Source organism: Nannospalax galili, unplaced genomic scaffold (genome assembly GCF_000622305.1).
Source record: "Nannospalax galili isolate Female #2095 unplaced genomic scaffold, S.galili_v1.0 scaffold786, whole genome shotgun sequence".
Lineage (NCBI taxonomy): Eukaryota > Metazoa > Chordata > Mammalia > Rodentia > Spalacidae > Nannospalax > Nannospalax galili.
The window spans coordinates 75,922-88,607 of NW_008355774.1; the positions used below are offsets into that span (position 1 = coordinate 75,922).

At 50.0% G+C, this 12,686-nt stretch overlaps 1 protein-coding gene across 2 annotated transcripts in view; it reads right to left on the bottom strand.

Moving 5' to 3' along the window:
* Positions 1 to 455: 455 nt before the first annotated feature.
* The window catches only part of Mapkapk3 (MAPK activated protein kinase 3), a 33,169-nt gene continuing 20,938 nt past the window's right edge, over positions 456 to 12,686 (bottom strand). The window contains exons 3-11 of one of the 2 annotated variants that reach the window (XM_008853096.3): positions 8,501 to 8,640; positions 7,354 to 7,418; positions 6,818 to 6,897; positions 5,036 to 5,159; positions 3,829 to 3,904; positions 3,367 to 3,491; positions 2,856 to 2,941; positions 2,494 to 2,574; positions 456 to 1,799 (exon numbers count right to left, since the gene is read on the bottom strand). In XM_008853096.3, the coding sequence (XP_008851318.1) occupies positions 1,647 to 1,799; positions 2,494 to 2,574; positions 2,856 to 2,941; positions 3,367 to 3,491; positions 3,829 to 3,904; positions 5,036 to 5,159; positions 6,818 to 6,897; positions 7,354 to 7,418; positions 8,501 to 8,640 (930 nt within the window). In that variant the 3' untranslated portion in view covers positions 456 to 1,646. Of the gene's footprint in view, positions 1,800 to 2,493; positions 2,575 to 2,782; positions 2,942 to 3,366; positions 3,492 to 3,828; positions 3,905 to 5,035; positions 5,160 to 6,817; positions 6,898 to 7,353; positions 7,419 to 8,500; positions 8,641 to 12,686 lie in introns of both variants that reach the window. The other variant, XM_017803231.2, reaches the window with a different exon arrangement.

Sequence of the window (12,686 nt, forward strand, 5' to 3'; positions counted from 1 at the left end):
GGGCTCCTGAGGGGTGAGGGTGCTCTCTTGCTGGAGTAGTGAAAAGACAGTCTTCCAGCATCCCACCCCTCCCCGATATTCTCACTGCCAAATGAAATCTGGCAGCTTCTGAAAATAGCTCAGTGCTGCAGCAGGCACTCTGCCCGCCCTTCAGCAGGCTGGCACGCAGCTGGGGGTGGCCACTGTGGGCAGACGCTGGCACACACAGGGCTTGGGGTAGGTGTCACACACACAGTGCACAGGGGTGGCACAAAACTGGGGGCATGTGGCAGCTGCCATCCTTCAGCCCCTCTGACCTTTCAACACTGAGTACAGAGTGCTGGAATCAGCCTGGAATGTTTACTAAGCTTGAGGTACCCTCTCCAGCAAGGGTGAATTCACTAGTGGAGTGAGCACCTGCCCTTTGGCCACTTTTGTTCACCTAGGCAGAGAAAGAGAAACCCAGGAATCAGAGAAAAATGTCAAAAAAGATGTTTATTAATATCAAGATGTAAAACCCAGTAGCACTGTCCAACCTGTCATGATTTAAGGTTTCCCAGCCTATCAGAAAGGCCAGGAGCCAGGAACTAGGCTGGGTGTCAGGCACTTGTCAGGCCACCTATCAAGCCCTGGGCACCTGGAGGGCTGACTAAGCCTGGATCAGCCAGGAAGGACCCTTTCTACTCCAACCCAGGCTAAAGCGGGGACCAGATCTTGTAAGCATGGCTTACAGCAGCCCTCTACCACCTCAGGCTGACCTAGAGTACAGAAAGAGGCCCCTGGTTAATGGGGAGCTGAGCATCCCCTTTCACAAACGTATTCCAAAGGGTAGCCCTTGCTATCAGCAAAAAGGGCTTTTCTACCTGAGATCTAGTGAGCAGGAGGGGACGGGGGCTTTTTGTCACAGTGACATTTTCCAAAGTGGAAAAGGGTTAGATATACCCCCAACACACACACACACACACACACACGCACACACACACACACACACACATATGGATACACGCACACCTCCAGTTAAGATGAGAAGTTACTGTTTGGACAGGGTAGAGTGACAGGATGGCTAGGCCCAGGGACCCATGTGGGCTGGAGCTGCAGCAAGGCAGAGCTGGACCACCCAGGGAAGCAAGCAAGGTGGACCCTGCAGCCTTTGGGAGACTAAAGAGGGGTGAACCTGAGAGGGACAGCCAGTGTAAGAGCGACAAGCCTCCCTAAGAAGGCAGAGGTGGACTCTTGATTGGCCCTCCTCCCCCTCTTGCTCAGCATTCACAGACAGCAACATGGTCTCCGGTCACCATAGCAACCAATGGCCGGATGCCTTTCTCAAGGCCAGACCCATCTGCCCACACAGCAGGGGGTGTCTCTGTAGGAGAGGGAAAGCCCAGCCATAACTCCCTGTAGTCTAGAAGGCTAAGGCCACATTCCAGGGACAGAGCTGTGGCCTCACTCGCTAGCAGAGAGTTATTTCCACTATAGTAGAAGGCTCCCCAGCCCTTAGGCCCAGGAGAGCCTACTGAGCTTGGGCTGGGGCTCTCCATCCTGAAGTTCAAAGTGACAAATTAAAACAAAAAAAAAAAATCTTTTTGTTATAAAAATAACTCTGGCCCCTTCTGGCCAGAGCCTCAGCACACTGCAGTCTGTTACTGTCTCCTCCAAGGGTCCATGAGTTACTGGTTGTTGCAGCCTTGTGAGGCAGAGGAGCTGCCTGCTTGCTTTTTCCTCCTCTTGTTGAGAAGCCGGTTGTTAGAAGTCTTCAGGTCTTTGATCTTCACCTGGTCATAGTCTACCCGCATGGTGGCCAGAGCACTGGTCATCTCCTCCTGTCGACAATTAGTATGGGAGAAAGAAGAGATCAGGGTGGACTAACCTTAAAAGCCATCAATCTCTTGCCTCAGCAGCCTTCAGACTACACTGTGCCCTCTTCCCCCAATCCCCCCTGCCTAGCCCTGGGCCAATCCCTTTGTGTCACATAATCCTCCCTACAATCCTTTGCAATGGACACTGAGCTTACTAAGGCACAGAAAAGTGGTGACTCCCTGGGACCACACCAAGGCTATTTGGGACAGAGAATAGAACCAATGGCATTTGCACAAGAACCACAAGGCCCGTAGAGAATAACATTTCCCTGGGTCCCCAGGGGTCTCAAACCTTTAAATAGTGCCCTGGATATCCCAGGGCTCTGCAGTGCTATTTCACAGGGTCACATCTGATCTCTACTATATCTAAAACAAGGCTAGCTACCCTCCCAAATACTGTTGGTCATAAGAGTTTATGGGCAATTCTTGGACCCAAAACCCTTTCACTGAGTCCCTGGCTCAAAATTCCACTCAGTAAGGGTGCACCAACACTACCCTGAATGGCAAAGTACAGCAGCCCAGTTCTGGGTAGCATGCTCTGGTTGGACCACTGGGGCAGTCACTGACATCCTCTAGGTATAGGGGAGGAGCCAAACTCCAGAATCTGAGGAACTATCACTCTGGAAACCACATGGAGACTGAGGCCGAGTCTACCCACCTTGACTTCATCCCAGTGGTCTTTGTCCTCCTGCAGCACTCGGGCTGTGTGGAGTGGGGTCTGTGGCACCACCATCAATTGCTAGAAGGAAACCCCAAGCCCATGGATTAGAGCCTAGAGCTGTGTGGTAAAGCACAGGCTACCACCACCACATCCCCTTTTCCCAGTTTCAGATGGGGAAATGGCAGCTTGAAGAGGTGAAGGAGCCTGACTGGGACAGTGGCAAAGCCAGGCTACAGGTGAAGTGTACCTACACATCACCAGGCAAGCGCCCATTCCAGCCTTGTACCTGGGCCTCCTGAGCCACCACGCTCTTGCCCGGCAGCCCTATTCCAGGCCAACACCATGGAAGAAGTGCTCACATTGATCCAAGGATGGTTCATGAACTGCATGATGGTCAGTCTCTCTGTGGGGTCCGTTTTCAGCAGCAGGCGGATCAGCTCCTTGGCTAGGGAGCCCAGGGAAGAAGGGAGCAGTGAGTTATAGTCCTTCAACCCTTTCCATGACCACAAACTCTGTCAAACAGAGCTATAGGCACTCCTACCTTCTTCATCCACAGAAACAATGAGCTAACAACTATTTCTTTTTTAAAGTCACTAAATGTTCAGGATAATTTGTTAAGCAACAAGTGACAACTAATACAAGGCAGAATTATTTGTGGTCCCTAGAAGGAAAAACATGAACAAGGAACACAAGGAGTTCTGGGGAGGCAAGGTTTGAGCCCATTTGAAAGACATAGAAACTGAGGCTTGAAAAGGTTAGATGACTTGCCTAGGTTCACATAGCTTGGATTTGAACATGGGTCAGTTTGACACCAAATATCTCCTAGAATGAAGGTTAAAGGAACCAAGTTAGGCAGAGAGGCTCACTCACCATCCTCAGAGACCTCTGACCACTCAGGATTAGGGAAGCCATATTGACCCAGGCGAATCCTTCTTTTCATCCCTGGGGAGATGGCCTGGCCGGTGTTGGAGTAGAAGGGTGGGAAACCACACAAACTGAGAGAGGAGAGAGGTCAACTGTCATAAGAGCTGAACAGACCCATTCTCTCACTTTCACTGGAAAGATAGGTAGCCAGATATCACAGCAGCAATACCAGCTCTTTGGACTACTGGACATATCTAAGGAGCATCATCAGCTTGACATAAGGAGGCCTTCAGGCAGCCTCAAGGAGTATGTCCCATGCCAGAAATGAAGGTCAGCCTACCCAAGGGATGATACACACAAGTCCCTCACTAAGGACATGGGGGAGGGGAGTGAGACGCTGAAATGGCAGTGAAGGTACAAGGAAAAGGAGAAGCAGAGGTGAAGGAAGGGGACAGGAATGGTACTCACAGGATGTACATGATGACACCCAGGGACCACATATCACACGACTTGTCATACTTCTCTGGACCCAGGACTTCAGGGGCTGCCAGAGCAGAGGGCATAAAAGAACTCTCATCCATAAGGTCTTGGGGAACAGAAAGGTGTTTGAAGTCTAGGCAAGGTGAGGAGCAGGTACCCAGGCTGGGATGTGGGGCAGAGCAGACTGGTGTCTAGCACCTTCTGGGAAGGCATGTGTGTGAAGTTGGGGGAGAGACAGCTCCCAGAAAAAAAAAAAAAAAAAAAACTGCTTTCATACAGCCCCCTAGCTACTTTTGGACCCCTCTGCCAGTCTTAACTTGGTAAGAGAGAGGAAGGGAGAAGGCCAGCTCAGAATTTGGTAAGGTCCGGCCATTGGTAAGAGAGCCTCAGCCTACCAGCCATGCTGTGTCCCTTGTCTCCCTGAATGTATGGCCCAGATCATAGGCAAGGAGGAACCGGGGCAGGGCGGGGATCTGTATTCCACTGTCAGCTTGAATACCCACCCACTGGTCTCAGTCTTCCCATCAGCACAATAAGGTCAGCAGGCCAGATTTTACACTAAAGTACTGCAGAAAACATCCTGGTGCCATTTTAGCCATCTCTGGGGCTTCCCACCCCCATTATCGCCTTACTCTAGGGGAAGGGGCTCTTGCTACAGGGGTCTTTTCGAATCATGAGGCTGCCTAGAGCTTTCCCAGAAAGCATGAATATGTGTGTACCTCCTCAGGCTCCACACAGGTCCTGGCTCAAGAGACCCTTTCCTACAAGGCAGGTGACAAGTACCCCATATTCCTCTAATGGAGGAGAAAAGTCCCTGCCCATTTTCTGAATATGAATCCCAGGAAGATGAAAACTGGAGAAAAACAACCGCGGTTGGGCTCCGTCCCGAGCTGATGGCAGCCTTTTATCACATATATATTTAGAGCTGCTGTGATGTCATTCAGCTCACAGGCCGTAGCCAGAATTTTCCTGGATCTATTTTCAAAAGCAGAAGCTGAAGTTTGGAAGAATATTTTTGCAGTCTCCGGCCCCCCCATGTCACCCGCCTCCATGCAGACAGAGTGCTCCCCCCTCCCTCCTCACTGGGCTTTAACCCTTTAGTTCCCACAGCCTACTGGCTGCCCCATTCCATAGCAGTGTATATATAGCAGGGGTGTGGGGAGGTGGCAATATAAGCCACATGCATAGGACTCACCCACATAATAGGGAGTGTAGCAGGGTGTCTGCAGGGCATTTTGAGTGGTCTCTTTGGCAAAGCCGAAGTCAGTGAGCTTAAGTACAGCATCCTTCTCCTTGGATGTATAGAGTAGGTTTTCAGGCTGGGCCCAGAAGAGAAAGAAAGCATTGGTGTAGTTAGGCACCAGGTGCAGGTGGGAACAGAGCCCCAAGGTGACCTTTAGTCAGACTTCCTTCCTCCATCCCAATGTACAATGAGCCAGTTCCACTTTATAAAAAAGACCCAGGCCTTGGTCACCAACAACACGGATTGGAGGTGATACCTTCATTTACAGAGAAGAAAGTGAGGCAGGTTCTCAGCCAAGGCTATGAATGACCATGTGCCATAGGAAACCCCCAAGTAGAAAATTCCATTCCTGCGATGGTATAAGCACCATGAAATGCCTGGAAGAGGTTGTGGTAGAAGGCAGACAGCTCATGAGCCAGTATTGCTAAGCACACATCCCACACCCAGCTCAGAAGACCCACAAAGCCAGCAGACCAGACCCACTTGAGGTTGCTTGGGGGAACAGATACCCACAACTCAGACCCCAGGAGCTGCGCAGAAGCAATCTTCCAGGTTGCAAAGCACAGATGGGCCTGGCAGATGGGGATAGCCAGCAGGGCTCCATGGAGGAAGCAGCCCTGCAGCTAGCTTTTCATGAACAGGTAGGCTCTAGGCCCATGCTGAGGAGCAGGAGGGATGCCCAAGCAAAGCTTGGGTGGAGGGATAGCACTCAAGTTTGGAGCCAGTGGGAGCTATTTCTCAGGTTCTATTTGAGATGGTCTGACCTTGGATTGGAATAAAAACGGAAAAGCAGATTTAGCATGTACAAAGGCATCTGCTCTACAGAAGGCTTTTCTCCCCTCAGGAAAAAAGAGAACTTAGGGCTAAAGTAAAGCAAGTCTTTAGAAGGTAGACCTGTTTTGGCTCTATATGTTTCCTGAATCAAAGGGTAACTGTATGGGCTGGCAGTACTCAACCAGCAGAAGAACCGGACACATTGGCTAGCTTCTCAGCTATCCTAGACCCAGGCTTAAAAGGAAATAAGCCAAAGGCAGAAAGACAAGGAGAAGCAGATTCTGTTCTAATAGTGGCCCATGTACAAATGCTGATGCATGTGCATGTAGGGCTGCCTAGGAGACCCCAGTTTTTCCAGTAAAGGACATTTAGAGCACTGTGGTTCCAAAATATCCTTCAAGCTTATCCCCTGGAAAGGCAAGCAGGCCCTGTTCTGAGACTACCTGGGTTCCTTCTTCAAATTCCAACAAAGAGCTTCTTTCTGTTCAAATGTTGGTGTTCAGTGGACTAATCTTTTTCAACTATGCATGTGATTTCATAGAAGACCCAACAGCATCAGGAAGGCCCTATCTAAAATGTGGCACATTGTATAGTCCTAAAACTTATAGCTAAGAAACGAAACAAATTGTGTGGGGCCTCAGTTTGCTTATCTGTGAAATGGATAGTGGCCCCTACCCTACAGGACCAGATGAGGATTAAAGGAACTGCCTATCAGGGCCTACCCACTGGCTGGAAGTAGGCAGTTATTCTCATTACTATTGGGATTACCCAGTGTTTGAAGAAAACAAGGAGGTCCATCTGGCAAGAGCAGAATGAGCATGCTGTACCATGGGAGGATAGACTGAGAAGAGCAGTCTGAGATGGGAAGCTGAGGCCCAGGAATTTAATGAGTACTGAGAACCATCAGGGGCTGTGACTGGGCGAGGACCTCCTTTCTTGTCCCCCCAGGTAGCTGCTCACCTTGACATCGCGGTGGGCGATATTCTGGCTGTGCAAGAACTGGATGGCAGTACCAATATCCCGCATTATCTCTGCAGCCTCTGCAGACACAAAGGAGGACACAATGCCAGTTAAAAGTCAGGTGGCCTGAGAGTTCCCAGCCTACCTTCTCTCGAGTATGGTCTGGCAAGCCAGCATAAGATAGCAGTGCTGCAACCCAGGCCTTTCATCCTAGATACCCACCCAGACATCCAAGGATGCTCATAGCCAACCCAGGCCTCTTTCCTCAAGCCTACATCGCCTTGTGTCAGTTCCATTGTGGGTCAGCACCAAAAGCCTCTGAGGCCTCCATCTCAGGGCCATGGACAATCCATTTCCAATAACATGTCACATACTCGAAGAACTCCTTGAGAGAATGGGACATTATGTTCCACTTCACTTTTGTTTCGATATGAAGATTGAGGTTCAGAGAAGAGCAGGCCTTGCCCAACATCTTATACCAACGCTAGTTTAGCCCTCTCACCCAACTCCCCACTCATTCCATGGCCTGCACAAACCTCTCTCAGTGAAAGCCTGGTCACCACGCTCTTGAATCCTGCTGAACAACTCACCGCCTTCCATGCTGAAAGAGAAGCAGAAAGGGAGAAAACTGGGCATCACCAACTTACCCAACCCTGAACCAGGGGCCTGAGCTCCTGTGCCATGGAGAAGCTGGAGAACTTAGAAAAGGTGGTGGGCCAGATCTTTGCCAGGAAGCTCCTATCTTTCAAGTGGTGCTAGCTCTGCCTGGCTGTGAGGTCTTGGGCAGCCCCAACTCTATCCAAGAGTGTCTCCCCAAGTGTAAAACAAGATGTCAGTTGTCAGTTTCATGATCCACTGCTCTCTGAGGGCCTAGTGTGTGCCATGCCCTGATGAGTGACTCTAGGTTGGTTCTTTCCCCTTTCTGTACCTCACCTACCTCTTTTGTTAAAAGAGAATAATAGCACCAACCACATAGAGTTATGAAGATTGACTCTATGATATACAGGGGGAACTTTGAAGAGTCAAGCTCAGAGTGAATGCCTTATTAAGCTCTTCCTCCACTTTTAACATATGAGTTACAGAGACTCAGAAAGATTAGCAGTTGCCCACAGTCCCACAGCTAGTGGGTGGCAGAGCTAGGATCTGAACCCCAAATCTGAAAAGCTAGCTAACCTGCAGAGGGAAGAAAGACTTAAAAGGCAGGCAACAGGAACCAAAGCCCAGATAGGGGACACAGTCTGAGGAAGGATAAGGCCGAGCCCCAATGCTGGTGGCAGAAATCCAAGGGGGGGCGGGCTCCTGGTTCCTGGTACCAGGCCTCATCACCCAACATCTGGTAGGGCCACAAACCCCATAGGAAGGAGAAAGTCAAGGGGCTGGGTGCATCCTGCTCTTTCCCAAAGCGTCCTGCCCATACACATTCAGGACATGACAGCCTTTTCTGACATCTCCTTGCTGAGTAGAAGTCTTGCCCAAGAAGGCAACAGAGCTATAATAGTATCTTTGCTGTCCTTCCAATCCCTGGTGACCAGCTCCACAGTTCCAGGGCCTGTGACTGCCCACTCCTCTACTCCTCTGGGGTTGGAATAGCACTCAGAGCTGCTAACTGGAGAAGAGGGAAAGTGCCAGGGATCCTAGGGACACAAAGACACCAGAGGGTTCCAAGGCAGGGTGCCTGCCTACCATTCCATGATGATGAGAAGGCAGCGCTTGCCATGATGCATGTTCTCATACACGTCCAGGATGCGCACAATGTGGGGGCCGCCTGAGGCCTGCCAGTGGTGGTCCACCTCCTGCCGGGCCTTGGGGCTGTCATACAGGAGCTGAGGAAGATAGGTATAGAGGGCATCAGGCTTATGACCCACAACCCTCATTCTGCTCAGAGAGGCCTGTGGCCTGCCCAAACACAGGGCATTTATCTATGAAGGACAGAATGAAAATTCAAATCCAAGTTTCCCTGCCTTGTGGTTCCATGAACTTCTAGTCCTGGGAAGAAGCAGCTTGGCCAATAAGTCTAGGAGGCCCTGGGAGGTAGGCGACAGGCTAGAGTTCAGAGGCCGGAAAAGTCCTACTTCTCTTCTCAGGGGCAGCAATGAATGAGGTTTGTAGTCAATCACATCAGCTGTGGGACCCCAGGCCAGGGACCACATATGTCTTGAGCCTCGTTTTTACAATGGATGATATGGTTGCCCAGTTATCCAGGCTGAGACTGGGAAGAAAAGTGCACAGGATGGCACCTGCCCATGCCAGGTGACTCCCCTATGCTCCTCATCCAGCATCTCTATGGGCCAGTAGGGGTGCTGGAGGAAGATGGAAGAAAAGAGATCCTGAGTGGCAAGCCTTCCCCAAGGCACAGCATAATCAGAAGGTCACTGGAAACAGATAAAGGTTTTCTGAGGACAGGTTGAAGCCTGTGTCCATCAATCTATCCTTCTTGGACCTGGCCCTGAATGGAGGGAAACAAGGCTGCACTTCTTCAGGAGCAAAGGTAATTAAGACGTCACATTCTCTTTGAATGGGCACAGGAAGGAAATTGTTTCTAAAGAGAAAATGTTTCTAAAATGAGTTGCTTGGGGCTGGTGAGATGGTTCAGCATGTAAAGGTGCCTGCTGCCAAGCCTGATGGCCTGAGTTTGATCCCAGGGCCCACAAGGTGGAGAAAATCAACTCTTGTAAGTTATCCTCTAAACACACACACACACACACACACACACACACACACACACACACACAAAAAGTGTGATCACCCGACGCACAAGGGGTAGAAAAACAACTCTTTTAAGATATCCTCTAAACACACACACACACACACACACACACACACACACACACACACACACACACCCCAAATAAACCAATTAAACGAGCTGTTTGGTCATGACCTCCAGCCTCCATCGTAACTCTGTAGGTTCCTTGGGATCTACTGTGCAGAGTTGAGATAATACTAGAGACAGAGTCATCTCAAGGTGACCTCACCCTCATCCCATGCCTACAGACCCCAGGTAATGACAGAGAGAGAAACTTGGGGTAGGAAGGATCCTGGTTGAAGAAAATGACAACAGGGTAGAACTGGATGTGGGTTTGGGATTGAATTCTCCAGTGACTTGCTGTGACCTCAGGCAAGTATGCACAGCTCTGAGCCACAGCCCACAACCCTATAAAATGAAGTAATAACAGAGTCATCTCCACAAGACTCATCACAGCAAGGCGGGCATTAGGTGGGCGAGTGTCAGGATCCTGCTCAGGTTAACAGCATTGGGCTGTGGCTGCCTTCAGTAAAACTGATCATCGGAAATGAGCAAAACTCGAGTGAGAGTGCCTGGGGAGTTGTGTAAGGAGTCAGCACACAGGGGAGAGGGCCAAGAATAGGGACATCAGGAACCAGTCACCCCCCTCCAGCAGGCTTGATCCTTCAAGGACCAGCCTAAATTGAGTCAGACCATCTCTGCCCTGCTCAGCACCTGCAGGACCCTAGGACTCACTGATCTCAGTTTCCCCATCTGCAAGATAAGGAGAGCTAGGCTTCCCAAATTACTGGTGAGGTCTGCAGCAGGGCACCAGCTTCTTTCTCTCAGAGCTAGGGATATTAGCTGAGTCTCTGCAGTCACAATGCACCTCCACTGTGCCCTGAGCAGCTGTAGCCAGGATATCCTAGTTCTCAGCAATAGGCTCTGAGATGAACCACTGTCTTCCTTGCATCTCTTTTCCTTAACCTTTGTACCTCCTAACCTTCCCTCTCCCCTAATTCTTGCTCTCCCATTCCCTTTTCCCCAGGTTGACCTGCCTCTTGTCAGGTCTCCCAGGCTGACTCCAGACCCCTCCTCACTCTGCCTCCCTCTGGTACTCATTTCTCCCTAATCCCTCTTTCTCCTCTCATAAAACCCCAAACCCAGACCTGGAATGCTTTCAGCAGGGTTGTTAGCTCTACCTCTCCCCCCTGACCTGTGTTCTCTTTTCCACAAGTCCTTTAGATAAACAGCCTCTGCCCCAGGCTTGTTTTCCTCACCCACCTTATGTCCTACTGGCCCCAGCCCCATTTTGTCCAAGTCTGAAGGTTGCACTTGCTATTCCCAAAAAGGGCTCCTCCCTCTGTTCTACCAGCCAGGTTAGAAACAGATGCAGAACAGAGGCAGGTCAGGTGAACTGGGGTTCCCTGGCTGGAACCTAGCTGGAAATACTGGGCTCCTGAGCAAACAAAAAGAGAGATGGCAGGGACTGGAAGAAAGGAGGAGGATAGCCACAGAGAAGCTATAGAACCTCAGAGCTGGGACTGATATGAGCTGGGCTGAGCTAGAACAGGCAGAGCAGCTCTGAAATGAAGCCTTGTGATACCCCTACCCTGCTTCATCCATATTTAGAAACCCATTTCCCACATAGACTAAAGAGTCCTTTAGTACCATAACCCTCAGATAGGCACAGGCACAGGAATGGCTGTCGTCAGAAAACACAACAGATGCTTCCTCTGGCCTTTCTGCAGGTGAGATCACAGGGGTCAGAGCCCTGGACTTGGGCCCACTCAGGCCCAACTGCCAAGAAATCTCCTGAGTTGACACCTTGACTTGACCCTAAGCATAGCCATAGCCTCAACTCTGTGTATGGAGTCAAAGGTTGACATGGGGGTGACATGGCTTGCCTTTCTCTATTGCTCTCCACCTTTTAAAAAAATATTTTATTTTTTACTTTATGTGTATGCATGTATTGCCTGCATGTAGGTAAGTGCACCCATGTCATACAATGCCTGCGGAGGACAGAAGAGGCTATCGGATCCCTGGAACCGGAGTTACGGACAGTTGTTAGCTGCCATGTGGGTGCTAGGATTTGAACTGGGTCTTTGGCAAGAACAGCCAGTGTTCTTATCCACTGAGCCATCTCTCCAGTCCCTTAATCACTTTTTTAAAAGAAAGATTTGTTTTTATTTTATTGCCTGCAGGTACTGTGTGTATGCCTGATGATTAGGGAGTCCAGAAGAGGGTATCAATTCCCTGGAACTAGAATGAATTATAGATTGTTGTTAACCACCATGTGGGTGCTGGGAACCAAATCCTGGTCCTCTGTAGAGCAGTAAGTGCTCTTAACCAGTGAGCCATCTCTCTATCCCGACCACCACCACCTTATTTTTTTGAGACAGGATCTCTCAATGAACCTGGTGTTCACTGCTTCTGCTACACTGGCTGGCCAGAAAGCCCCTGGGATCCACTGCCTCAGCCCCATCCCAGCAATGGGGTTACAACCAGTTTTCCATACCCAGCTCTTACATGGTTGCAGGAGATTCCCAATTCAGGTGCTCTTATGCTTACACAGGAAGCAGTTTCCCCAATGAGTCATTTATTCAGGCCCCTAAATCTGTTTTGTTTTGTTTTTTTAATTGTTATTTCTTTGGTTTGTTTCTGGTTTTTGAAACAAGGTCTCATGGAGCCCAGGGTGGTTTTGAACCTACTATGTAGCTAATGGTGTCTTTGAACTCCTGATTATCCTGCCTACATCGCCTAAATGCTGGGATTACAGGCTCGTGCTATCACACTTGGTTCATGCACTTCTGGGGATCATACCCAGGGCTTCCTACATGCTAGGCAAGCCCTCTACCAACTGAGTTACATCTCGAGCTCCCAAATATCTTTAAACTTCAATTTCTTCAACCATCCCCACAACCAGAGCTTCCTCCCCCTGTAGGATTCCCCTTAATGTCACCTCCTTCCAGAAGCCTTCTGTGCTGGATAGCTTTAGTGTCAACTTGACACACCTGGGTTGAGGGAGCCTCAATTGGGGAATTGCCTCCATAGGACTGGCCTGTGGCCATGTCTGTGAGGCATCTTCTTGATTGTTGTGTGATGTGGGAGAGCCCAGCCCACTGTGGGTGGTACCACCCCTGG